The sequence below is a fragment of the Hemiscyllium ocellatum genome, chromosome 32 (genome assembly GCF_020745735.1).
Source record: "Hemiscyllium ocellatum isolate sHemOce1 chromosome 32, sHemOce1.pat.X.cur, whole genome shotgun sequence".
NCBI lineage: Eukaryota > Metazoa > Chordata > Chondrichthyes > Orectolobiformes > Hemiscylliidae > Hemiscyllium > Hemiscyllium ocellatum.
In genome coordinates, this window is record NC_083432.1 from 7,384,871 (window position 1) to 7,412,772 (window position 27,902).

Below are 27,902 nucleotides of genomic sequence, written 5' to 3' on the forward strand. Positions count from 1 at the left end.
GGAAAGGAGGAGGCAGAGCTTGAAAGGGATTTGGGGGATGGGAAGGAAGATTGGAGTCCTCAGGGCTGTAGCCTGCCCAGGTGGAAGATGAGGTGTTGTTCCTCCAACTTTTGGTCTGATTCACTGCGGCAATGGAGGAGGCTAAGGATGGTCATGTCAGAAAGAGAGTGGGAAGGGGAATTGAAATGGGCAGTGACTGGGAGGTCAGGTCAACCCTTACAGGTTGGTAGTTGGTCCTGACTTTACATCTACATTGTTAAATTCCACCCCACCTCCCCCAACACCAACCAGACACATCAGTTTGAAATCTCCCCAACAACATGAGCAAAGTTCCCAGCAAGGGCATTATGCCCATTCCTGTTCAGGTGCAAACTGTCCAGCATATACTGGTCCCAAATATTCCAGAAACTGTCCCAATGATCCAAAAATCTCAAACTCTCCCTCCTACACAGTCCCTTTAGCAACACATTAATCTCAGCTGCCTTTCTATTCCTATACTCAATGACACGTGGCACTGGAGTAGTCTGGAGATTATAACCCTCGTATTCTTCATCTTTAATCTACTACTACTTTTAAACTCCTGTTGCAGAACGTCATTTTATTTTTGTTTATCCACGTCGTTTGTACCGACATGTACAATGACTCATGGGTGTTCACCCTCCCTCTTCAGAATACCCTGCAGCTGCCCTGAGATATCCCTGACCCTGGCACCAGGAGGCAACGTACCATTGGAGAGTCTCATTTGCTTCCACAGCCCCGCCTGTCAGTTCCCCCGTCACTGAAGTGCTCCTAGTCTCCTCATGTGCAGCAGAGCCAACTGTGATGCCACAAACTTGGCTGTTGCTGCTTTCCCTGAGAGGAATGTCTATCCCAACACACTCTTACTCAGAAACAAAAGTTACTGGAAAAGCTCAGCAGGTCCTACAGCATCTATGCAGAGAAATCAGAGTTAATGTTTCAGGTCTTATTCAGTCTATCTGTTTGAGAGGGGAATCCCAGAGGGTACTCCTGCACTGCCTGTCCAGACTTACTAATCTTCCTGGTGGTCACACCATGCTTCTTTGCCTGTGTAATCCTTACTCATGGTGTGCCCAGCTCATTAAAAGTGCTAACCACGACTTTCTCAACTTCCTAGATGCTCCACAGTGACTCCATTTGCAGCTCCAGCTGCTTCATACAGTCAGTCAGGAGCTGCAGCTTCCTGCATACGTGGTTACCGTGGAGACTGGAAGGGTCCCTGATTTCCCACATTTTGGGACAGAGGTCTCCCGTCATTGTGATCCTTATCGACTACAGACAATAAATAGGAACATTACCCACTACTTGCCAAATCAGATTTCTCCCTCTGTCTCTCTATTCCTAACAAATCACAAAGCGATGACTTTACACTCTACCTCACTGCCAGTACTGCTCACTCAATCTCGAAAGCTGGTTCCTCAGCAGCCAATCTCGTTGCCTTGCATTACATTTTTCAGGAGAAAGTGAGGACTGTGGATGCTGGAAATCAGAATCAAAAAGTGTGTTGCTGGAAAAGCACAGCTGGTCAGGCAGCATCTGAGGAGCAGGAGAGTCAATATTTCAAGCATTATGTTTTTCACGCTAATGTTACCTCAGGAGCTCTGCGTCTACATTTAGTGAAAGTTTCACTGCTCCTCTCCTGCTGCTGTTCTCGCTGAGCTTGATCTGTGCCTCACTGTTCAGCTTTTTATCCTGAGGTTCCATTGTCACCATTTACCTCCAGGTTGATTCCCACTCGCCTCTTGCTGCTGCTCCAAGTGAGCTCCTTCTATGTCCACAAAGAAGTGAAGGTTTGAGAGCAGTTAGTAAAACATCCAAGGTGTTATTAACAAGGGCAACAAATACAAAAGCAATAAATTTGTGACTAACCTTTAAAGATCAATGGTTCAGCCTCACTGGGAAAATCGGATCTGAATCTGGCCAGCACACCTTAGAAGGAAGGCGCAAAATATTCAGAGAAATGTTCCCAGGGAAAGGGAACTTCACTTGATGGATAGATTAAGGAAGTTGGGAGTATCTTCCTTGGAGAGGAACAGACTGAAGAGGTTTTGATAGATGCTATCAAAATCATGAGGTGGCTGGGCAGAGTAGATCAGGAAAAGCTATAGTGACCTGAGGAGAAACATCATCAAACAGTGAGTGGGTCACAGTCTGGAGTGCACAGCCTGAGACCGTGGAGGCATATTCAATATGGCTTTCAAAATGGAATCGGAGGATTATCTGAAGACAAAGATTTGCAGAGTTGGGAGGCAGGGTATGGGAATGTGAAGAGATGAGTAGGTGCTTACAAGAGTTGACCCAGACTCAGGTTGAATGGCCTCCTTCTAAATAATGGTTTCAAATTCAGCTTGTAACATCTGGATAAGAGTGACACCGAAGCAATCAGATTGTTGTAAAACTCAATGGGTTCATGGGTATCCTTTCGGGAAGGAAAGCAGTAGTCATTATCCTGTGACTCTAGGCGCACTCCAACTTTCCTCATTATATGAATTTACTAATAATTGTAACTTGCTGTTTCTCTCTCCTGTTGTGACTGATGGAATTTCCTGCCCCCACTCTGTCACACCTTTGGAACAAAGCCAATGGCCCAAAACACAGCCCAAATCTCATCCATCCAATGACTCACAGGTTTTGTCAAAATGGGAAGGTGCAGGGGAGCTTTGGCTGGCAGCTTGTCCAGCCTGACATCCCATCCCCTCCTCACAGTCTGTCACCCCCTCTCAGCTCACCCCCCCTACTCACAGTCCAAACTCCCTCCGAAAAGCTCCAGATTCAGGCTTTCCAAAAGGCTGCTTTTATGTTTTTAGCTATAGTGATGAGTGCCTCAGATTCATGCCCTCTTACAGTGGGCAATAAAGAAATGGAATGAATTTCTTTATCTCTGTATTCAATGGGAATGATCCTTTTTCCAGCATGGCACTGGGTGATTGCTGGTTATTTGGCCCAACATGATGTACTTTTCTCACCCGCCTTCTGGCACCAGACTGAGAAGTTAGCTGCCCACACACTGCCATGAAAAGCACACACTGTGTAACAAATGTAGGGGCCACACATGCCATAGTATTGTACCCATCACTGTTTCGGTCTGATAACTGAGCTGTACATTTCCAGGTTGGTTGTAAAGTGGCAGTGACGATATTCCTATACTTTCTTGCTACTAATCACTACTGGATCCTGGTGGAGGGCCTCTATCTGCACAGCCTGATCTTCATGGCTTTCCTATCAGACAAGAAATATCTCTGGGCATTAATTCTGCTTGGTTGGGGTAAGGATGCTCAAATCCATTGTACTCTTTGCCTGATGTTGTGTGCATGCTGTTGATTGGTGTGCCCATCTCTCAGTTCAATAATTCATTAAGCAGTTTCGGTGTCACAGATTCAGCCAATCACAACCCCCCCTCCCCTTTGGCCCACCACCCCTCCTGATAACTTCAGCCCAAGTCACTTGAGACTGAGCACTGAGATGGGAGCAGGAGCCCATCAAACTCATTCCACTATTCATTAGGATCTTGGCTTATCTAATTCTGGCCTTAACACTATTTTCCTGCCTTTCTCCCATAAAGGCATAGAGATCTACAGCACAGAAAAATGCCCTTCAACCCTTTGCATCTACACTGGTCACAATCTACCATCTAACTATTCTAATGACTCTAATATCCTGTGACCCCACACTTCCTTACAGATAATCTCACTACCTCAACCTTACATTAATTCATTGATCAAGCCTCCACTCCTCTCTAGAGAATTCTAAAATTTAATTAGTCCCAAAAGAAGGTATTCCTCTTGTGCTCCACCTTAATTTCATCTTCAACCTATTCTGGATCAATGCTTGGGAGCAGCAACAGGGAAAATCCTTTCAGCATCTACCCAGCTAAACCCCTGAGAATCTTATGTTTCAAATAAAATCTTATTTCATTCTTCTAAACTCCAGTGAAAAGCCCAAACTGTTCAACCTTCCCTTACAGAATAGTGCCTTCAGCGCTGAAAATGTGTTGCTGGTTAAAGCACAGCAGGTTAGGCAGCATCCAAGGAACAGGAAATTCGACGTTTCGGGCCAGAGCCCTTCATCAGGAACCTGCAGCATCTGCAGACCTCACTTTTTACTCGAAGAATAGTGCCTTCATCCTAGGATCTTCGACTTAACTACCTCTAATATATCACTCCTTTGATATTCCCCTTCAAATAAACATTCTATTTGACTTCCTAATTAATTATTGTGTTTGCATGCTAACATATTATCTATCATGAACCCTCTGTACACAGCACTCTGCAATCTCTTTCCATCTAAATAATTGTTTCTGTTCCTCACTCTAAAGTGGACAACTTTACATTTTCCCAGATTATGCTCCATCTGTCAAATTTTTACCCACTTACTGAATTGTCTATATCCCTTTACAGACTTTTTGCATCCTCCTCACAACTTGCTTTCATTATTTATCTTTGTCTATCAGCAGATGTGGCTACAAAATGGTCCTTTTGTCCAAGTCATAGAGATGTACAGCTTGAAAACAGACCCTTTAGTCCACTCATCCATGCCGACCAGATATCCTAAATTAATCTAGTCCCATTTATCAGCACTTGGCCCATATCCCTCTAAACACTCCCTACTCATATATCCATCCAGATGCCTTTTAAATATTGTAATTGTACCAGCCTTTACCACTTGCTCTGGCAGCTCATTCCAAACACGTACCACTCTCTGCATGAAAAGGTTGCCCCTTAGGTCCCTTTTAAATCTCTTCCCTCTCACCCTAAATCTATGCCCTCTAGTTCTAGACTCCTCACCCTGGAGAAAATACCTTGCCTATTTATTCTTTCCATGTACCTCATGATTTTATAAACCTCTATAAGGTCACCTCTCAGCCTCTGATGCTCCACAGAAAACAGCCCCAGCCTATTCAACCTTTCCCTATAGCCCAACCCTCCAACCCTGGCCACATCCTTGTAAATCTTTTCTGATCCCTTTCAAGTTTCACAACATCCTTCTGGTAGGAGGGAGACCAGAATTGAATGCAATATTCTAAAAGTGGCCAAACCAAAGTCCTGTACAGCCGCAGCATGACCTTCCAACTCCTATATTCAGTGTACTAAATGCCTTTTTCATTATCCTGCGTACCTGCGACTCCACTTCCAAAGAACTATGAACCTGCACTCCAAGGTCTCTTTGTTCAGCAACACTCCACAAGATCTTACCACTCAGTGTATGAGTCCTGCCCTGATTTATCTTTCCAAAATGCAGCACCTCACATTTATCCAAATGAAGCTTCATCTGCCACTCCTCAGCCCATTGGCCCCTCTGGTCAAGGTCCCATTGTACTTTGAGGAAAGCTTCTTCGCTGTCCACTGCACCACCAATTTTGGTGTCAGCTGCATCACAGTTGAGGGTTCAAGATGGTGTCGCTAGATGGTCTCTTGACTATCTAGATGCAGCTGTTTATACCTATGTGTTAGTGGGTGTGGTGTGTGACAGAGACAGTTAAGACGGAGTTTAACTCTGCTCGGATTATGCCTGTCCTTCAAATATTTGTCTGTGACCTCATTGAAAGAGCTCCCCATGCTGTCCCTATCCTGGGTATGTTTGAGACATGAGATTTATAACGATATTTCGTGTTTGTTGCATAACTATATCATGTTTATGTCTCTATATAAAATATGTCTTGCATATTATAAATGTATATGTTTAAGTATAAATACGAAACTAAATCTCTGAAAGGGTTTCAGGCTATTAGATTTTAAGACAATGATCCTAATTTTTAGATACAGATGCAGCAAGAAGCTTTTCTCTCTCTCTCTCTCTCTCTCTCCCAACAATTTATAATATTCTCTTGATAACTTCAGTCATCTCAGATCCTTCTAACTTTCAGGAATATACCCCTTGCTCATTTCACTCCCTTGCTATGAAACCCTTGCTGTCCAGCTACCATTCTGTCAAATCTATGCTGCACTCAAATATACACAGACTCCCAAGTCCCCACTCTTTCTTGCCTTTCTCTATTCATAAAGTCAATGTCAGTGCTGTTCTAGTATGAAATGGCTGCCATGAACAAACCCAAAATGGCTGACTGACAGCTTCTGAATCTTTCATCCTTACTTTGCAGATTAAAACATCGCATATTTGTACGTTATCATCTCTCAGCCTCCTGCAAACAGAATACAATGAGATGTGAACCAATGCGTTTTGGCTATTAGATTGAGAAGAGACAATATAAACTAAACAGTACAATGTTAAACTGAGTGCAGGAACAGAGAGACATTCAGTTCGACTCTGGAATTCCGTCAGCACATGATAGGGGAAATGCAAATGAAAAGCTGCTTTCTTTCGTACATTCCTGCACTTTAGAAATGTCAGCTTGCTTTACAGAAGCAGGAGATGGAGAACTCTGTCAGAAAGGATGTGCAAGTTTCACTTAAATAAGATGCAAATTCCAGAAGCTATTTAAAGCTACTGCCCCAAGATAATTAAATGCTTCTAGCACAGTGTGTCTAACATTCCAAACTTCAAACAGGCAAAAGGATAGGAATATATGAAAGGTGGTGTGTCAGTCAGCTTCTGACCTGGAGATGTAAGGCCTTGTTCAGAATCTTTCTCAGTTTGTTTTATCCTGAAAACAGAAATTTAGAAAACACCACATTGTTCTACCACAGCTTCAAGTTGTGTGCTGTCTAAAAATGAACAAAAATACATCAGCAATAAAACCAACTTCCCAGATGGAATAATCCACCTCAAATATTTGTGCGTGTGTGTTTGTGTGAGTGTGTTGCTCTCAGTGCATGTGAGAATGTGGGAGTGTGTGTGTGTCTGAGTAAGGGGAGAGATGGATTCTTCTCTAACATGGATTCAGGCAAGAATATTTGAGTGTGGGTCTGTGTGTGTTTATGTAAAAATATATGTGTGTGTCTGACTGTTCGGGGGTGTGAGAGAGTATTTCGGTGTCACAATTTTTATGTGAGATGTAGTTTTTATGTGTGCATGATTGAGATTGGTGCATGAGAAGTTGAGTGTGTGAAGGCCTGAAAATGCCTCATTTTGTATTGTAATAATTCTGCAATTCTGTTTCGGCTTTACTTTTCAAACTGAATCTGAAATTATACCGTGTTATGATCATTTTTGCCTTGAGGATCCTTGACTGGGAGATCATTGATTAGTCCTGTTTCATTACCCAATTTCATCTTCCTTGGCTGATTGCAGAATGCATTGTTCTAAAATAAAACTGTCTTGAATAATCTCAATACACTCATCCTAAAGGTTATTTTCAGAAACTTGATTCTGTGAAAATAAAAGTCTCCCATTATTGTTGCAATTGTTTCTTACAAACCACCACTATTTCTTGATTTATACTGTGTCCTATCTTGTAGGTATTTGTTAGGGACTTTGTAAACTACTCCAGCCACCCTGTAATGATTTCTTTTCTTTGCTATTTTGTGTCTCCACCCAAATGGATTCTACATCTTGACCTTCTGAATTACAATCATTTCTCACATGTGTACTGATAGCAACCTTTATTTGGAGAGCTGCCTCTCCTCATTCCATTTCCTTCCTATCATACTGAAAGGTCAAACACACTGGACTATTCAGTTCCTGGCTTTGCTCACTTTGCGAATGTGTCTCTGTTTTGTCCACTTTATTACAGTATAACATTTTATTTCTATTCATGCTACCAAATCATCCATTTAATTAAGACTGCTTCATGCATTCACATGAAGAGCTTTCTTCTCCCTTTTATCTACTCTGACTATGTTTGTTGGTGTACTCTTTATACACGCAGTCATTTCAGATATTTCTCTGCTATTACCCTCAAACCTACACATTATTGCTCATCTTATAATATTAACTTTCTATCCACCTGACACATATCAGGATGATCACCATGCAGAATCGGGGAGGAGGGGGGGGATAGTCCAGATATCACCATGCAGAGTGGGGGGGTGGGGTGGCGAGGCAATGTCCAGATATGACCATGCAGAGCGGGGGGAGGCAATGTCCAGGTATCACCATGCAGAGTGGGGGGAGCAATGTCCAGGTATCACCATGCAGAGTGGGGGGGGGGGGGGGGGGGATTGGGGGAGGGGTGGAAGGGATTGTCCAGATATCACCATGCAGAGTGGGGGGCGGAGGCAATGTCCAGAAATGGGACAGAAAATGCACAGACTACATAACATATTGTAGTACTTCATGTTGACTTCAATAAAGTTACATTGCTTATTTCAGTGTTGTCAGTGGAATTTTAATGCTAAATACAATTTGGGTGGCATGGTGGCTCAGTGGTTAGCTCTGTAGCTTCACAGTGCCAGGGACCTGGGTTTGATTCCAGCCTTGGGTGACTGTCTGTGTGGAGTTTGCACATTCTCCCTGTGCCTGTGTGGGTTTCCTCCAGGTGCTTTGGTTTCCTCCCACAATCCAAAGATAGCCAGGTTAGGTGAATTGACCATGCTAAATTGCCTGTATTGTTCAGGGATATGTAAGTTGGGTGCATTAGTCAAAGGTAATGTAGACTGATGGAATGGGTCTGGATGGGATACTCTTTGGAGGGTTAGTGTGACTTGTTGGGCCGAAGGGCCTGTTCCACACTGTAGGGATTCTGTGAACAATGGTAACGCATAAAAATGGGAAGTACAGTGACCACACTAGCTTTAATGTTGGGCAAGAGTTAAAGTCCAGTCAAGTTCCATTCCTCTGGTGAATTGATAGCTGGAAAAATTACCAAAGCCCATTTTAACCACATGATGCAATAGTATTTAATCTCAGGGAACAAACTCCACCCATTAGAAAAAAAACCATATGGGATGCAAGAAATAAAACAGACGGGTAGGAAGCATTAATAACCATGCAGGTTAAAGACAGCTTTTCAGTGCACTTAGAAATGAGGCGTCCAACTCTGGAATCATATCTATTCGCTCTGTTTTATCTATGATTTGGAGAAACAGGGGTGTTAAAAATAGAGGTGATATTAAAATAGGCAAGGTGAGGAGACATGAATAAACAATTAAATAGAAGAGATTTAGAAAACACAGAAGAAATCTCCTTGTGAAAAGAGTTGTAGGACTCAGAATTCATTTCCAGGGTGTGAGTGAGTGAGTGAGTGAACATCGAAGGTGAGATTGTACAGGTGAATGATGGGAACCGGAAGGAATGGTCCAATTATAATCTGTTTGCTCATGCAGAGGTCAATCATGGAGAGAGATTGGTTGGAAATAGTCTATTTCTGTTTTGCAATCTTTGTAAGCAGATTTGTAATGACATTGACTAGTGTCAGCTTGGGTGAACTGTGAAGAAGCAATAAACTTGATATCAACCAAGAGTTTGATACCCAAGCTCTGACTAGCACCATGTCTCAGTCACCCTATGCTTACTGACGCAAACTGGTGTTATTTGTACCTTTATTTTGTGAATTATATGTGGTTTGAGGGCCTTAACTGGGATTTCACTTCAGCATAAGAGACACTCACTGATGGATGAATGAGGAGGTGAATATTTGCCATGTTTTATTCTGTAAATAAATGTTGGACTGAGTAAAGATGGTTCCAGCACAACTTTCACTGACTGGCTTTCTGCATTATAATAGCCAGCACCTGTTTAAACATTGTCTCGATTAAAAATCCCATCTTTGTTTCCAAATCTCTCCATGGCCTCACATCTCTCAATCTCTTCCAGGCCTATTTTTCACCAAAATATATATCAAGCTTTAACTCTTGATCCTCATGATTGTCATGATTCTGCCTTTGTTGGCTCTGCCTTTACCTGCTTGGACCATACTCTCTGGAACTCCCTCCATAGATGCCACTATCCTCTTTTAAGACAATTGTTTAAATTCACGTCCTGTATTCTTTCCTTATGTGTCCAAATTATGCTTGGTAAGTTCCATGTGACATTTTAGTCCTTTAAAGGTTCTATATAAATGCAAATTATTTGTTGTTAGTTGCAATGTGTATTGAATGAGTGAAGACATAGGGTCTGTTAGATTTGAGATCTCAGGTGTGTGTTTCTGCATTTTCTGCAGGAGTCCCAGCAATGGTGGTGACTGTATGGGGGAGTACCAGAGCATCATTAGCTGATACACGGTATGTACATTGTTGGTACCAACAGCAGAGATTCTGTGCGATTCCTGAAATATTTGGAATTATTTAAACATTTGAGCAAATTTGAGAATGAGGCTGACCAAAGCCGGATGGGAGTGGGGTATCACATGCAAGAGACTTGAGCGCATAACATTCGAGAATGATGTTGAGACGGGTGCACTGCGGAAGGAGGTAGTATGAATCAAGTCGCAGTCTGCTCCCCAAGAACAAAGTCAAAAATTTAGAGAGGCAACTTCAATAAAACCATCTAGTCAGTTACTACATTGTTGCTTGTCAGAGATTGCCACGTGGAAATTGACAGCGATTTTCCTGCACCACAGTGACTAAGCCTTACCAAGGACTCCAGCCTCGGGCAACTGTGACTGTGGGGTTTCCTCTGGGTGCTCCAGTTTCCTCCCACAATCCAAAGATGTGCAAGTTAGGTGAATTGACCATGTTAAATTGTTCAGGGATATGTAGGTTAGGTGCATTAGTCATGGGAAATGTAGGGTAATAGGATAGGGGAATGGGTGGGATACTCTTCGGAGGTTCAGTATGGACTTGTTGGGCCAAATGGCCTGTTTCCACACTGTAGGGATTCTGTGATTCTCTGACTCCATTGAATGTAAAGCATTTTGGAAACTCTTGAAGTTTTGAAAGGCACATTAGGAATCAAATTTTGTCATTGTAATATGAATTGATAGGAGGCACCTGACCATATGTAAGGTTGTCATTAATAACATCAAAAACCAGCTATTCTCTATTCAGTTTTAATTACTTTAAGATATTTCAGAATCAGAGATGTGGTCACTGTAGCAAGATGACAGGAACACCAGTTCATCCACTCCTCACCCAGCTCCTCTTCCAAACATTAATCCTTAAATTTCATGAAGGAGAAAGTGAGGTCTGCAGATGCTGCAGTATCAGAGCTGAAAATGTGTTGCTGGAAAAGCGCAGCAGGTCAGGCAGCATCCAAGGAACAGAAATTCGACGTTTTGGGCATAAGCCCTTCATCAGGAACGAGGAAAGTGTGTCCAGCAGGCTAAGATAAAAGGTAGGGAGGAGGGACTTGGGGGAGGGGCGATGGAGATGTGATAGGTGGAAGGAGGTCAAGGTAAGGGAGCTCCTTAAATTTCATGTCTATTTCCTTTCCTAGTGTCCAATTCAAATTTGTCATCTTGCCTTGTGACAGTTTTCCCGATATGCTACTGACCCTGATGTTTTTCTTTCCGCTAATACCATTCCTTAGTGAAACCTGGTTGTGTTTAAAATGTTTCTTGACAACAAGCTTTTTTTATTTAAAATAACCTCCAATCGTGGTCTGATTAACTCAGTGCTAGTTAGGAAAATGTTGAAATGGAACAGACCTTGTACTGGTTCAGGGAGAAAGTGAGGACTGCAGATACTGGAGACCAGAGCTGGAAATGTGTTGCTGGAAAAGTGCAACAGATCAGGCAACATCCAAGGAGCAGAAGAATCATTTTGGGCATGAGCCCTTCTTCAGGAATGAGGAAAGTGTGCCAAGCAGGCTAAGATAAAAGGTAGAGAGGAGGGACTTGGGGGCGGGGCGTTGGAAATGCGATAGGTGGAAGGAGGTTAAGGTGAGGGTGATAGGCCGGAGTGGTCAGGAAGAAGATTGCAGGTTAGGAAGGTGGTGCTGAGTTCGAGGATTGGGACTGAGACAAGGTGGGAGGTGGGGAAATGAGGAAACTGGAGAAATCTGAGTTCATCCCTTGTGGTTGGAGGGTTCCTAGGTGGAAGATGAGGCGCTCTTCCTCCAGCCGTCGTGTTGCTATGGTCTGGCGATGGAGGAGTCCAAGAATCTGCATGTCTTTGGTGGATGGGAAGGGGGAGTTGAAGTGTTGAGCCACGGGATGGTTGGGTTGGTCGGTCCGGGTGTCCCAGAGGTGTTCTCTGAAACATTCCGCAAGTAGGCGGCCTGTCTCCCCAATATAGAGGAGGCCACATCGGGTGCAGCAGATGCAGTAAATGATGTGTGTGGAGGTGCAGGTGAATTTGTCGCAGATATGGAAAGATCCCTTGGGGCCTTGGAGGGAACTAAGGGTGAAAGTAAGGGCGCAAGTTTTGCATCTCTTGTGGTTGCAGGGGAAGGTGCCGGGAGTGGAGGTTGGGTTGATGGGGTTGTGGACCTGACAAGGGAGTCATGGAGGGAGTGGTCTTTTCAGAACACTGATAGGGGAGGGGAGGGAAATATATCCCTGGTGGTGGGGTCCGTTTGGAGGTGGCAGAAATGACGACGGATGATACAGTGTATGTGGAGATTGGTAGGGTGATAGGTGAGGACCAGTGCGGTTCTGTCCTGGTGGCGATTGGAGGGGCGGGTTTCAAAGGTGGAGGAGCGGGAAGTGGAGGAGATGCGGTGGAGGGCATCGTCGATCACGTCTGGGGGGAAATTGCGGTCTTTGAAGAAGGAGGCCATCTGGGCTGTGCGGTGTTGGAACTGGTCCTCCTGGGAGCAGATGCGGCAGAGACGAAGGAATTGGGAATATGGGATGGTGTTTTTAAAGGAGGCAGGGTGGGAGGAGGTGTAGTCTAGGTAGCTGTGGGAGTCGGTCGGTTTATAGTAAATGTCCGTGTTGATTCGGTCACCCGAGGTAGAAATGGAGAGGTCTAGGAAGGGGAGGGAGGAGTCTGAGACGGTCCAGGTAAATTTGAGGTCGGGGTGGAAGGTAAAGTGGATGAACTGTTCAACCTCTTCATGGGAGCACGAGACCTCGCCAATCATCAATGTAGTGGAGGAAAAGGTGGGGGGTGGTGCCAGTGTAGCTGCAGAAGATGGACTGTTCCACATATCCTATGAAGAGGCAGGCATAGCTGGGACCCAGTACTAGTTCAGGCACCCAAAACGTATCAGTCCTTAAAGTAAAGCTGGGAACAGCAATATTGCTTCTTACAAAATGAGTGAAAGAGTTCTCTTTGGTGTCTCCCTGGTGTTCTCAACAATGTTTGTTCCTCAACATTCATCACAAATTGTCTGGACATTACCACATTATTGTTTATGGAATCTTGCTGTGTCACAGTTCCTACAGTGAGACAGAAGGCCACACTTGACTGAGTATGGCATCAAGGAGGCCTAGCAAAACTGGAAAATTCTTACAGGATGTCTCTCAACTAGCTGGAACCATATCTCCCACAATAGGAAGATGGTTGTGATTGTTGAAGGTCAGTCATTTTCACTCCAGGACATCTGAGGAGTTCCTCAGGATAGTGTCCCAGGAGAAAGTGGGGACTGCAGATGCTAGAGATCAGATACAAGGGTGTGGTGCTGGAAAAGCACAGCAGGTCAGGTAGCATCCGAGAAGCAGGAGAATCGACGTTTTGGGAATAAGCCCTTCATCAGGAATGAGACGAGAAAGTGTCCCAACCTAGTGTCCCCAACCCAACCATCTTCACTTGCTTCATCAATGACCTTCCCTCCATCATAAGGTCAGAAGTGGGATATTCACCAATGATTGTGCAATGTTCAGCACCATTCAGATACTGAAGCACTCCAAGTACACAACACTGGGATAATATTCAGGCTTGGGCTGACAAGTGGTAAGTGACATTCAAACCATACAAATGTCAGGCAATAATCATCTCCAATAAAAGACAATCTAACCACTGCCCCTGGTGATAGCAGCAGGGTGTTCTATGTACAAGATGCACCACAGAAGTTCACTGAGGCTCTCTAGACAGTATCTTCTAAACCTACAACCCTTACCATATTGAAGGACAAGGGCGGCAGATGGGAACATCACCACCTTCAAGTTCCCCTCCAAGCGACTTACCATTCTGACTTGGAAATATTTCACCATTCCTTCAGAGTTGCTGGTCAAAGTTCTGGAATGCTCTCCCTAATGGCATTGTGGGTCTGCCTAGACCAAATGGACTATTGTGGTTCAAAAAGGCAGCTCAGCATCAACCTTTCAATGAAGGATGAGCAATAAATGCTGTTCTAGCCAGTGACACCCACACCCCATGAGCCCAATATCTTTTCCCAAGTATGCAAAGGGTTCACAAGGCTGCACCACAGCATCAAAACACCAGCATAATCCTAGCTCTCTACCTGCACTAAGCAGACAGTTCATTGAGCTTGCCATGCTCCTGGGCTTCTCTGAGCTCCATCATCAGCAGGACACAACTACCAACTGTTGCTGAGATTTTCCTTCGCACCTATCCCTGCCGCACTCCCCGCCCCCCCCACTTCCCCCCCCACCACACCCCCACCCTCCACACCAAGCAGGAAAGTTAATGACCGCAGTCTACCTGCATGAAGCCAACCAACAAATTGTTCATCTGGGCTTGTCTTTTTGCACCTAAAATCTTGGGCACCTGGGCAGTTAGAGACAGACAAGAAATGCTAGCCAAGCCAGTGCTGCCCATTTCCTGTCAATAAATAAAGAAAAAGACAGAAGCTGAGACTGTTTTGACTCCATGACCAACTTAAAAACAGCCCTCTGATTTTTCTCTTTTCAGCTGCTGGGATCTAAGTGCTGGAAACTTGAAGTGGATTTACCAGGTTCCCATTCTCACTGCCATTGTGGTAAGTGAGGGGCTGCATCGGTGGGGTCTGACAAATGGTCAGTAATGGGTAATAAAGTGTAGTGAATCAACTGCTATTAAAGGACCAAAGCCAATCGCCAATCACCTTAAATAGTGCAGGAAAACAACAATTAAAAAAACTTCCTTAAAAAGTTTCTGTAAACATCAAGCCCCCGTATTTGTCAGAGTTTTATCACCTGCCTTCTGTCCTATCCAGCTGGTTTAGGGATCCACAAAATCATGGGCCAATATTTTACAGAAATTGAGTCCTACCGGCCCATCAATAAGAGAAAGATGTACAGAAATGTCTCCAACAGAAGGCAGGAAGAGGACTCAGAGATGTGGAGTGAGTAAAACTGTTCTTTCTTTCAGCTGAATTTCTTCCTGTTCATAAACATTGTCAGAGTTTTGGCATCAAAACTATGGGAGACAAATGCAGGAAAATTGGACCCACGGCAACAGTACAGGTGAGAAGATATTTATCCAAACAATCTTCTGAGACTAACAAATCTGTGGTCTCAAAACCAGTAGCTGTATCAATGGCCGATGTATGGTTATGATTTTCTCAATCCCTTGTATCCAAGAACAGTTCTAGTATATTGGAAGTTAGCAAACATTACACTGCTATTCAAGATAGAGGAGAGAGAGTGAGAGAGATAAACAAGGAATTAGCAAGTTAGTCTGCCATCAGTTAAGACCGTGATAAAACTAGAGGATACAGGAGCAGAATTAGGCCACTCAACTAATTGAGCCTGCTCTGCCATTTGATCATGGCTAAATGTTTCTCAACCCCATTTTCTGCCATCTCCCTGTAACCCTTGATTCCCTCTTACCAATCAACTCTGTCTTAAATATACTCAATTACTTGGCCTCCTCAGGCTTCTGCTGCAATGAGTTCCACAGATTCCCCACTGGTTGTTGTGGGTATGTTCGCTGAGCTGGGAAGTTGGTCTGCAGACGTTTTGTCCCCTGTCTAGGTGACATCCTCATGTGTGGCACATAAACTGACAACCACGCTCAGACAACAACTCACCAGAACAAAGGACCCAATACCATCATGTGCAGGACAAACGTGGTGTACAAGATTCCATGCAGAGACTGCACAAAAACACTATATCAGACAAACAGGCAGACAACTAGTGATCCACATTCATGAACATCACTACCCACTAAACACCACGACCAGCTAGCCCTAGTATCCATACATACAGACAGCAAGGACCACAAATTCAACTGTGACAACACCACAATAGTAGGACAAGTAAAACAGTGAACAGCCAGAGAATTCCTAGAAATATGGCACTCATCCACAGCCTTCATCAATAAACACATTGATCTAGAGCCAATATACTGGGGCCTGCAACAATCAACTGGAAACAGTAATTGGAAGCATGAATTAAACCAAATAAATTCCAAACAGCATGGTACAGGAGGCTCCACAGCACTGAGGATGTCACCTAGAAAAGGGACAAAACATCTGCGAACCAACTTCCCAACTCAGTGAACATACCCACAACAACTGCAACTACCACCTGAGCTTTAAATCTTTACATAAACCTTGAGATTAACCATCCTTTAGCTGAAGAAATTCCTCCTTCACTCTGAGGGTAAGACCTCGGGGCTGAGTCTCTCCTAATAGTTGAAACATCTTCTCCACGTCAACTCTATCCATGCCTCTCAATATTCTGTAAGTTAAAATGAGAACTCTCTCTGCACCCTACTCCCCTGTCATTAAAAATTGCTTTAAGTACATACTGAGAGTCCTCAACCCCTCTTCACAAGACAAACCCTTCATCTCCAGGATCATTCCTGTAAATGTCCTGTAGACCCTCTCCAATGTCTGCACATCCTTCCTTAGAGACAGGGCCCAAAACTGCTCAAATATTCCAAATGTGATTTGACCAAAGCCTCAGCCGTACATCCTTGCTTTTGTATTGTAGCCCTCCGAAAATGAATGCGCACATTGCATTTGCCTTTCTAATCATTGGCAGCATTCTGAAATCTATTATTAAGGGAGTCTTCGCAATGAATTGGAAAAATCATAACATGATCAGTCAGCATGGTTTCATGAAAGGGAGATAGTGTTTGACAAGCTCGTTAAAGTTTTTTGAAGACTTACCTAGTCTGGCATTAGTAAGATACCACAAAAGTTTACTGTATAAGGCAAGGGCTCATGGACTTGAGGGACATGTGACTAGAGATTTGGTTAATGGACAGGAAGCAGAGGGTAGGGAGAACTGAGATTATTTCCAGTTGAAAGGCTGTAATTTGTGAAGTAAAGAAGATTGGTGCTGGGAACTGAATTATTTACAATCTATATTCATAATTTAGATGTGGAGATGAAGAATAGTATATCAGAATTTGCTGACAGCACAAAGCAAGTTGAGAATAGGAGAAAACAAAGGCTGAACTGAGGTATAGGTAGCTGAATAGGGAATATAGTATATAGCAATATAATATATAGAGCATAATGTGGTTGCTCAAAGATGAAACAGATTGACATGCTGATGTTCAGAGAGACATGGGTGTACTTGAACAAAAAAACTCAATGGTTACAAACAGCACAGCAGAAAAGCAGAAGCATATAGACCTTTCTTGTAAGGAGAATTGAGGACAAGTAAAATAAAGTCTTGTATGGTGTATTTGTGCCACACTGTTTTATCCCAGAAATCCACTTGGTGAAGGATTGAACTCGTTTCAATTATTACACTTTTATCTATTTCCAGCACATTGCAAACATATGCTTATGAACACAACAAAGCACCATTTTAGCCACCAGGGCTTCGTGAGATGTACTGCTTCTAGTTCTTTGCTAATTATCAAGGGCTCAATTGAATGTCTACATGTGTATATAATTGAATTCAATTAATATTCAATTAATAGATTTCCTTAGTACTCCTAAACTGAAAATTAGAGTTAATACATACAGTTACATTTCAAAATAAATTAAATCTTACCCCTCATACAATGTTCAAAATGTCATCTTATAAGATTTCCTCCCCAGGTACTCTGAGCAATTTCTTCCTCAATCCTTTTTATAAAACAATATGATAGCTGCTTCAGAATTGCTCTCTTTCTTGTTTAGAGACAATATGGTGTTTCTGAGAAGCCCTGGAATGATTAGCCTAGATGTGAGTAATATTCTCTCAACCAGATTGTTGATTTAAAGTCTTTCCAGACTAATGCTGCTTTATACTGAAACCAAACATTTAAAAATCCCATAAGCCTAACTGCTAGTGTTAACTGCTACTCCAGTCTTATTAAGATGATATATTTCAAACTCCATAATACCACTGTATCATCAGCTTGCATTGTGGTGCTGCCTGTAAGTGTTCCTTCAGGACATCAGTCAAACAGTGTAGCATCTACTTTTAGTTGAATACAAACTGCTTCAAGCAAAGCAGATTTCACTGAAAAATACTGCACCCTGAAGGCATCATTCAGATTATGGAGGTATTTTTGCTTTACTTTCATCATTTTTATTCTGTGACTGTTGCTCCTTTGGATTGTTTCAGAAACAGTCACAACGTCATAGAGATGTACAGCACGGAAACAGACCGTTCAGTCCAACTCGTCCGTGCTGCCAAGATATCCTAAGTTAATGTAGTCCCATTTGCTAGCACTTGGCCCATGTCCCTCCAAAACCCTTCCTATTCATATGCCCATCCAGGTACTTTTTAAATGTTGCAATTGTACTAGTCTCCACCACTTCCTCTGGCAGCTCATTCCATACACGCAACACTGTTCGTGTGAAAAAAATGTCCCTTAAGTCCCTTTTAAACTTTTCTCCTCTCACCTAAAATCTCTGCCCTCTAGTTCTGGACTCCCCCAAATCCAGGGAAAAGACCTTGTCTATCTTATAAACCTTTTTTTTAAGGTCACCTTTCAGCCTCTGATGCTCCAGAGAAAACAGCCCCAATCTATTAGCTTTTCCCTATAGCTCAAATCCTCCAACCCTGGCAACATCCTCGTAAATCTTTTCTGAACCCTTTCAAATTTCACAGCATCCTTCTGATAGGAAGGAGACCAAAACTACACACAATATTCCAACAGTGGTCTAACCAATGTCCTGTACAGCCACAACATGACCTCTCAACTCCTGTACTCAATACTCTGACCAATAAAGGAAAGCATACCAAACATCATCTTCACCATCCTATCGACCTGCGACTCCACTTTCAAGGAGCCACACCTGCACTCCAAGGTCTCTTTGTTCAGCAACACTCCCTAGGACCTTACATTAAATGTTCAAGTCATTTCCTGATTGAAATCAAACTGTTTAGGTTATCTTTCATGATTAATGGTGAATCGTTATAAAATCGCAGACTCTGAGCAGCTGATAGAAGAAAGCAGGCTGCTTTGTGTCCAAGACAGACTCATAGAGTCATAGAGATGTACAGCATGGAAACAGACCCTTCGGTTCAACCCCTCCATGTCGACCAGATATCCCAACCCAATCTAGTCTCACCTGCCAGCACCCAGCCCATATCCCTGCAAACCCTTCCTATTCATACATCCATCCAAATGCCTCTTAAATGTTGCAATTGTACCAGCCTCCACCACATCCTCTGGCAGCTCATTCCATACACGTACCACCCTCTGTGTGAAAATGTTGCCCTTAGGTCTCTTTTACATCTTTCCTCTCTCACCCTAAACCTATACCCTCTAGTTCTGGACTCCCCGACCCCAGAGAAAAGATTTTGTCTATTTATCCTATCCATGCTCCTCATAATTTTGTAAACCTCTATAAGGTCACCCCTCAGCCTCTGATGCTCTGGGGAAAACAGTGCCAGCCTGTTCAGCCTCTCCCTGTAGCTCAGATCCACCAGCCTGGCAATATCCTTGTAAACCTTTTCTGAACCCTTTCAAGTTTCACAACATCTTTTCAATAGGAAGGAGATCAGAATTGCACACAATATTCCAACAGTGGCCCAACCAATGGGTCGGTGTTTGTACAATGTGTGCAGGATGGTTTCCTGACACAATATGTCGACAGGCCAACAAGAGGGGAGGCTATATTGGATTTGGTTCTAGGTAATGAACCAGGCCAGGTGTTAGACTTGGAGGTAGGTGAGCACTTCGGGGACAGTGACCACAACTCGGTGACTTTTACTTTAGTGATGGAGAGGGATAATCGTGCGCCGCAGGGCAAGAGCTATAGCTGGGGGCAGGGAAATTATGATGCTGTGAGGCATGACTTAGGATGTGTGGATTGGAAAAACAGGCTTCAAGAGAAGAACACTAATGAGATGTGGGGAGTGTTCAAGGAGCAGCTACTGCGTGTCCTCGATAGGTATGTACCAGTCAGGCATGGTGTAAAGGGCCTTGTGAGGCAGCCGTGGTTTAGTAAGGAATTGGAGTCCCTTGTGAAAGGGAAGAAGGCGGCATATGTAAAGATGAGGCGTGAAGGTTCAGTAGGGGCGATTGAGAGTTATAAGGTAGCCAGGAAGGAGCTAAAGAGGGAGCTAAGAGAAGCGAGAAGGGGACATGAAAAGTCTTTAGCTGGTAGGATTAGGGAAAACCCAAAGGCTTTCTATAGGTATGTCAAGAATAAAAGGATGACTAGGGTAGGTATCGGTCCAGTCAAGGATAGTAGTGGGAAGTAGTGTGTGGAGGCGGAGGAGATTGGAGAGACATTAAATCAGTACTTTTCATCAGTATTCACTCAGGAACAGGACACTGTTGCTGATGTGAATATGGAATCACAAATAATTAGAATGGATGCCCTGGAAATATGCAGGGAAGAGGTTTTGGGAATATTGGAAAGGATGAATATAGATAAGTCTCCTGGGCCTGATGGCATTTACCCCAGGATTCTATGGGAAGCTAGGGAGGAGATAGCAGAGCCATTGGCCTGGATTTTTATGTCGTCGTTGTCAACGGGAATAGTACCAGAGGACTGGAGGATAGCGAATGTGGTCCCATTGTTCAAGAAAGGGAGTAGGGATAGCCCTAGTAACTATAGGCCAGTGAGTCTGACTTCAGTGGTGGGCAAAGTCTTAGAGAGAATGGTAAGGGATAAGATTTATGAACATCTGGGTAGGAATAACGTGATCAGGGATAGCCAGCATGGTTTTGTGAAGGGCAGGTCGTGCCTCACAAACCTTATTGAGTTCTTTGAGAAGGTGACCAAGGAAGTGGATGAGGGTAAAGCAGTAGATGTTGTGTATATGGATTTTAGTAAGGCGTTCGATAAGGTTCCCCATGGTAGGCTAATGCTAAAACTTCGGAGGTATGGCATTGAGGATACATTAGAGGTTTGGATTAGGAATTGGCTGGCTGGAAGGAGACAGAGGGTAGTAGTTGATGGATTATGTTCATCTTGGAGCGCAGTTACTAGCGGTGTACCACAAGGATCTGTTTTGGGACCATTGCTTTTTGTTATCTTTATAAATGATCTAGAGGAAGGACTTGAAAGCTGGGTAAGCAAGTTTGCGGATGACACAAAAGTCGGTGGAGTTGTGGATAGTGAGGAAGGAAGTGATAGGTTACAGCGGGATATAGATAAGTTGCAGAGCTGGGCGGAAATGTGGCAAATGGAATTCAATGTAGCTAAGTGCGAAGTCGTTCACTTTGGTAGGAATAACAAGATGATGGATTACTGGGCTAATGGTAGGCTACTTGGTAGTGTGGATGAGCAGAGGGATCTTGGTGTCCATGTACACAGATCTCTGAAAGTTGCCACCCAGGTAAATAGTGCTGTGAGGAAGGCATATGGTGTACTGGGCTTTATTGGCAGAGGAATTGAGTTCCGGAGTCCTGAGGTCATGTTGCAGTTGTATAAGACTCTGGTGCGGCCTCATCTGGAGTATTGTGTGCAGTTTTGGTCGCCATACTATAGGAAGGATGTGGAAGCTTTAGAACGAGTGCAGAGGAGGTTTACCAGGATGTTGCCTGGAATGGTAGGAAAATCTTATGAGGAAAGGCTGAGGCACTTGGGGCTGTTCTCATTGGAGAAGAGAAGGTTTAGGGGAGATCTGATAGAAGTGTATAAGATGATTAGGGGTTTAGATAGGGTAGATACTAAGAACCTTTTACCGCTAATGGAGTCAGGTGTTACTAGGGGACATAGCTTTAAATTAAGGGGTGGTAGGTATAGGACAGATGTTAGGGGTAGATTCTTCACACAGCGGGTTGTGAATTCATGGAATGCCCTGCCCGTATCAGTGGTGAACTCTCCTTCTTTATGGTCATTTAAGCGGGCATTGGATAGGCATTTGGAAGTTATTGGGCTAGTATAGGTTAGGTAGGATTCGGTCGGTGCAACATCGAGGGCCGAAGGGCCTGTACTGCGCTGTATCCTTCTATGTTCTATGTTCTATGTTCAATGTCCTGTACAGCCGTGACATGACCTTCCAACTCCTGTACTCAATACTCGGACCAATAAAGGAAAGGATACCAAACACCACCTTCACTATCCTATCTACCTGTGACTCCATTTTCAAGGAGCTATGAACCTGCACTCCAAGGTCTCTTTGTTCAGCAACACTCCCTAGGACCTGCTTATACACCTCCCTAAGTGTATAAGTCCTGCTAAGATTTGCTTACCCAAAATGCAGCACCTCGCATTTATCTGAATAAAACTCCATCTTCCACTTCCACTTCTCAGATTTATTCACTTTTAACCATTTCAAGACATCCAGCACTTCCTCCTCTGTAATATGGACATTTTGCAAAATGTCACCATGTATTTCCCTACAGTCTACGTCTTCCATATCCTTTTCCACAGTAAATACTGATGCAAGATATTCATTTAGTATCTCTCCCATTTTCTGTGGCTCCACACAAAGCCCACCTTGCTGATCTTTGAGGGGCCCTATTCACTTCCAAGTTACCCTTTTGTCCTTAGTATATTTGTAAAAACCTTTTGGATTCTCCTTAATTCCATTTGCCAAAGCTATCTCATGTCCCTGTTTTACCCTCCTGATTTCCCTCTTAAGTATACTCCTACTTCCTTTATACTCTTCTGAGGATTCACTCGATATATCCTGTCTATACCTGACATATGCTTCCTTCTTTTTCTTAACCAAACCCTCAATTTCTTTAGTCATCCAGCATTCTGTCTACCTATTAGCCTTCCCTTTCATCCTGACAGGAATATACTTTCTCTGGATTCTTGTTATCTCATTTCTGAAGGCTTCCCATTTTCCAGCCGTTTCTCTACCTGCGAATATCTGCCTCCAATCAGCTTTCGAAAGTTCTTGCCTAATACTGTCAAAATTGGCCTTCCTTCATTTTAGAACTTCAACATTTAGATCTAGTCTATCCTTTTCCATCACTATTTTCAAACGAATAGAATTATGGTCACTATTCCCAAAGTGCTCCCCCACTGACACCTCAGTCACCTGCCCTGCCTTATTTCCCAAGAGCAGGTCAAGTTTTGGATCTTCTCTTGTAGGTACATTCACATACTGAATCAGAAAATTGTCTTGTACGCACTTAAGGAATTCCTCTCCATCTAAACCTTTAACACTATGGCAGTCCCAGTCGATGTTGGGAAAGTTAAAATCCCCTACCATAACTACCCCATTATTCTTACAGATAGCTAAGACCTCCTTACAAGTTTGTTTCTCAATTTCCCTCTGACTATTGGGGGGTCTATAATACAATCCCAATAAGGTAATCATCCCTTTCTTAGTTCTCAGTTCCACCCAAATAACTTCCCTGGATGTACGTCCAGGAATATCCTCCCTCAGCACAGCTGTAATGCTATCCCTTATCAAAAATGCCACTCCCCCTCCTCTTTGCCTCCCTTTCTATCCTTCCTGTAGCATTTGTATCCTAGAACATTAAGCTGCCAGTCCTGCCCATCCCTGAGCCATGTTTCTGTAATTGCTATGATATCCCAGTCCCATGTTCCTAACCATGCCCTGAGTTCATCTGCCTTCCCTGTTAGGCCCCTTGCATTGAAATAAATGCAGTTTAATTTATTAGTCCTACCTTGTCCCTGCCTGCCCTGACTGTTTGACCCACTTCTGTTGTCAGCTGTACCCGTCTCAGATCGATCTCTTTCCTCACTATGTCCCTGGGTCCCACCCCCCACCTTACTAGTTTAAATCCTCCCAAGCAGTTCTAGCAAATTCCCCTGCTAGTATATTAGTCCCCTTCCAATTTAGGTGCAATCCGTCCTTCTTGTGCAGGTCACGTCTACCCAAAAGAGATTCAATGATCCAAAAATGTGAATCCTTCTCCCATACACCAGCTCCTCAGCCATGCATTCATCTGCTCTATCCTCCTATTCCTTCCTGCTATTCCTTGCTCATGTGTCTTTGGATGAAAATTGTGAGAAATTGATATTGTAGATCAAGAGTTGGATAATGGTAACACAGGTAAAGTGAATCCTGAAGAGGGGTTATACTCGAAATGTTGATGTCTCCATCTCCTGAGGCTGCCTGGCTTGCTGTGTTCTTCTAGCCTCTGCCTGAAGCATCTGTAGCTTTTTTTGGTCTCTAATTTTTTAGATTAGATTTGATTCCCTACAGTATGGAAACAGGCCCTTCAGCCCGACAAGTCTACACTGACTCTCCAAAGAGTAACCCATCCAAACCTAGTCCCCTACCCTATATATTTATCCTGACTAATGCACCTAACACTATGGGCAATGTAGCATGGCCAATGCACCTGACCTGCATATTTTTGGATTGTGGCAGGAAACCAGAGCACCTGGAAGAAACTCACACAGACACAGGGAGTATATGCCAATTCCACTCAGACAGTTGCCCAACGCGGGAATCGAACCTAGGTTCCTGGCACTGTGAGGCAGCAGTGCTAACCACTGAGCCACCATGTCGCCCCTGATGTGGGTAATCCTGGTACATGGGGCAGAACTATCAGATTTAAAGACAAGTTGGCAATGATGGATAACAAAGTGAATTCTAGTGAGTGGAGGGATGTAACAATTGTGGGACATTCAGGTAAGTAATATGTTTAAACATTGGTTGAATATTCCAAATGATGACCAAGAAGCATGGACCATGGATTAGAGGGGAAAGATTAGAGATTAAACTGACAGTACCTATAGCGGGTCTGGAAAAGATCAACTCAGAAAAGATCACAAACCACAGAAAAATCCTTCAATACTGCAAGAGGTTGCTTTCAGAACAGTCACCTTGACTGACAACAAAGCAAAAGCCATGGATTACACAATGACATGAGAATTATAAGGTAGCCTCTTAACAGAACAAGGAACAGTAGTCCTGATGAATCTGAAGTTCTGAGGGCTGTCAATGAAGTTGGGGATAAATTAAAAAAAGAGAATAAAGTGAAAGGAATAGGCTGGGTCAGGAGAGTTTGGATTCATTTGGAGGTACCAAGTAATGGGTAACCAGCTTTATTACACCAGGGGTTTTGGACTGAAGATGTCCTTGCAGGTGAGACATAGTTAAAGTGAAGCATGCTGAAGAGCAGCTGAGTGATACAGATGTTAGACTGGAAAGGTGATTTTTAAAATCTCTCTTGTCCATTGGCACCCGGATTAATCAACATAAAAGGCATATTTCCATCGGACACAGTTTTCAGAAAGGAGTGGCAGGTGAGGTTTCATTTAGATAGATGTGAGGTGCTGCATTTTGGAAAGGCAAGTCAGGGCAGGACTTATACATTTAATGGTAAGGTGCTGGGGAGTGCTGCTGAACAAAGAGACTTTGGAGTGCAGGTTCAGACCTCCTTGAAAGTAGAGTCTCAGGTAGAGAGGATTGTGAAGAAGGTGTTTGGTATGCTTTCCTTTCCTGGTCAGAGCATTGAGTGTAGGAGTTGGGAGGTCATGTTGCATCTGTACAGGACATTAGTTAGGCCACATTTGGAATATTGTGTGCAATTCTGGTCTCCCTCTTGTAGGAAGGGTGTTGTGAAACTTGAAGGAGTTCAGAAAAGATTTACAAAGATTTTGCCAGGGTTGGAGGGTTTGAGCCACAGGGAGAGGCTGAAGAGTGTGGGGCTGTTTTCCCTGGAGGGTCAGAGACTGAGGGGTGACCTTACAGAGGTTTATGACATTGAGGGGCATGGTTAGGGTAAATAGACAAGGTCTCTTGCCAGGGTGGAGCAAGTCCAGAACTAGAGGGTGAGAGGGGAAAAAAATTTAAAAAGGACTTAAGGGGCAACATTTTCTTGGAAAGATTAGTGTATGTATGGAATGAGCTGCCAGAGGAATTTGTGGAGGCTGGTACAATTGCACCATTAAAAGGGGCGGCACGATAGCACAGTGGTTAGCACTGCTGCCTCACAGCAACTCTCTTTGTGGAGTTTGCACATTCTCCCTGTGTCTGCGTGGGTTTCCTCTGGGTGCTCCGGTTTCCTCCCACAGTCCAAAAATTGGCCATGTTAAATTGCCCATCGTGTTAGGTGAAGGGGTAAATGTAGGGGAATGGGTCTGGGTGGGTTGCTCTTCAGAGGGTTGGTGTGGACTTGTTGGGCCGAAGGGCCTGTTCCCACATTGTAAGTAATCTAATCTAATCTGGATGGGTATGTGAATAGGAAGGGTTTAGAAGGACATGGGCCAAGTGCTGGCAAGTGACACTAGATTAATTTAGGATACCTGGTTGGCATGGATGAGTTGGACTGAAGGGTCTGTGTCCGTGATGTACATCTCACTGACTCTATGATGTGCTGTCTTACAATCAGTGTTACCAGAGCCTTTCCATTCTCTATGGCAACCCATTTTAATAATACACCAAATCTTCTGAACGAAATTCTGTTTTGGATAGTCTTATATGATACCTGAGTGCTCTCTGAATGTTTCCCAAGCCCTAAGCCTAAAACATGGAACCAGTTGTAGTACCTTTTAGAGCAGGAGGACGTTCACATAGAACTGAAGGCAACTTGAGATTTCACCCAGGTACAGAGTACATTATTTGCATTTCAGGGCAGCTGTCACCGCCCTGACACACACACACACACACACACACACACACTGACACATGCATAAACTTATTGGAATAGTGTTCAGTGATTGGCTTTGGACTCTGTATTGTGTACTCTGTACATTGATGTTGGAGTGTAGCTTCAAGTTAGCTACAGCTCATTCTGCCATTCTGATACTCACTCTGTCTTTCAACTGGTTTTGTTTCTCCGAAAGGAAACTGCTGAAGTCCACACTTGTACTGATGCCGTTGTTTGGGGTCCATTATGTGATTTTCATGGCGATGCCCTACTCTGAGGTGTCTGGAATTCTTTGGCAGATCCAAATGCATTATGAGATGTTCTTCAACTCCTCTCAGGTAGGTGACCGAATGCAGGATCCTTGGCACTGGATGTTGGTTTGCGATCTGGTTTCTCCTATCTCTGGGTTTCAAGTTCTGGGGCTTTAATGTACAGTTACTTCAGTAGTGGTTTCAGGGGGCAGTCTAGAAGCCTCAGGTTTTGGGTGATGGGAACTAAGTTCTGAGATTCAAGCCTTGAGTTTTAGGCTCTGGGCACATCTGGTCTTTCAGCTCTGTATTCTGTGTTTGCACTCTAATCTGTCTCTATCTCGAACCATGAGGGGGTGTGAACAGAGTAGCTTGAGTTAAACTGTTATCAATAGTAGAAGAAACAAAAAGCAGAGGGGGCATAAATTCAAGATGGAAAAGCCTCTCATACAAAAAGTGGCTAAGATCAGGATCTTTCATGTGATGTGGATGACATTGGGAAGGTGAACTCTATCACCCAATTGTCCTTCAACAAAGTGACTTTCTGGGCTATTTCAGAGGACAATCAAGAGTCAACCACATTGCTGTGGGTCTGGAGTCATATGTAGGCCAGACCAGGTAAGGATGGCAGATTCCTTCCCTAAACAACATTAGTGAACCACATGGATCTGGATGATAATTGATAATAGTTGCATGATTTTCATGATTGAGATGGGTTTCCAATTCCAGATGCATTAATTTAAATGTAACCTGGTTGCTGACTGGACATTTGAACCCATATCACCAGACCATTAGAATATTCATCCATTGACATACCATCTCAGCCATAATCTCTCCTTCTGAAGGGTCTGATCTAAACGATAAAATTGGTGTTTCAAATAGAGAATTCTATCATTATCTGAACAGAAAAGAATTATGGAGCTATGGAGAGAAAGGTGGAAGATTGGGACTCTGTAGAGGTCTGTATTTTTTTTAAAAAAGTATTCATGAACAGGATGTGGGAGGCACCTGCAAGACCAACGTTTATTGTCCATCTCTAATTGCTCTGAAGAATGTGTAGTAAGCTGCCTTTGTGAAACGCTGCACTACCTGTGGTGTCCATGCACCAACAATGTTATTTGGGGTTAGACTTCCAGGATTTTGACCCAGTGACACTAAA

At 43.5% G+C, this 27,902-nt stretch overlaps 1 protein-coding gene across 1 annotated transcript in view; it reads left to right on the forward strand.

The window, feature by feature from the left end:
• Positions 1-27,902, forward strand: part of LOC132830739 (parathyroid hormone/parathyroid hormone-related peptide receptor-like) — a 146,233-nt gene that overhangs the window by 69,720 nt on the left and 48,611 nt on the right. The window contains exons 9-13 of the mRNA XM_060848577.1: positions 3,130-3,283; positions 10,016-10,076; positions 14,553-14,619; positions 14,991-15,085; positions 26,692-26,833. Coding sequence (XP_060704560.1) covers positions 3,130-3,283; positions 10,016-10,076; positions 14,553-14,619; positions 14,991-15,085; positions 26,692-26,833 — 519 coding nt within the window. The remainder of the gene's footprint in view (positions 1-3,129; positions 3,284-10,015; positions 10,077-14,552; positions 14,620-14,990; positions 15,086-26,691; positions 26,834-27,902) is intronic.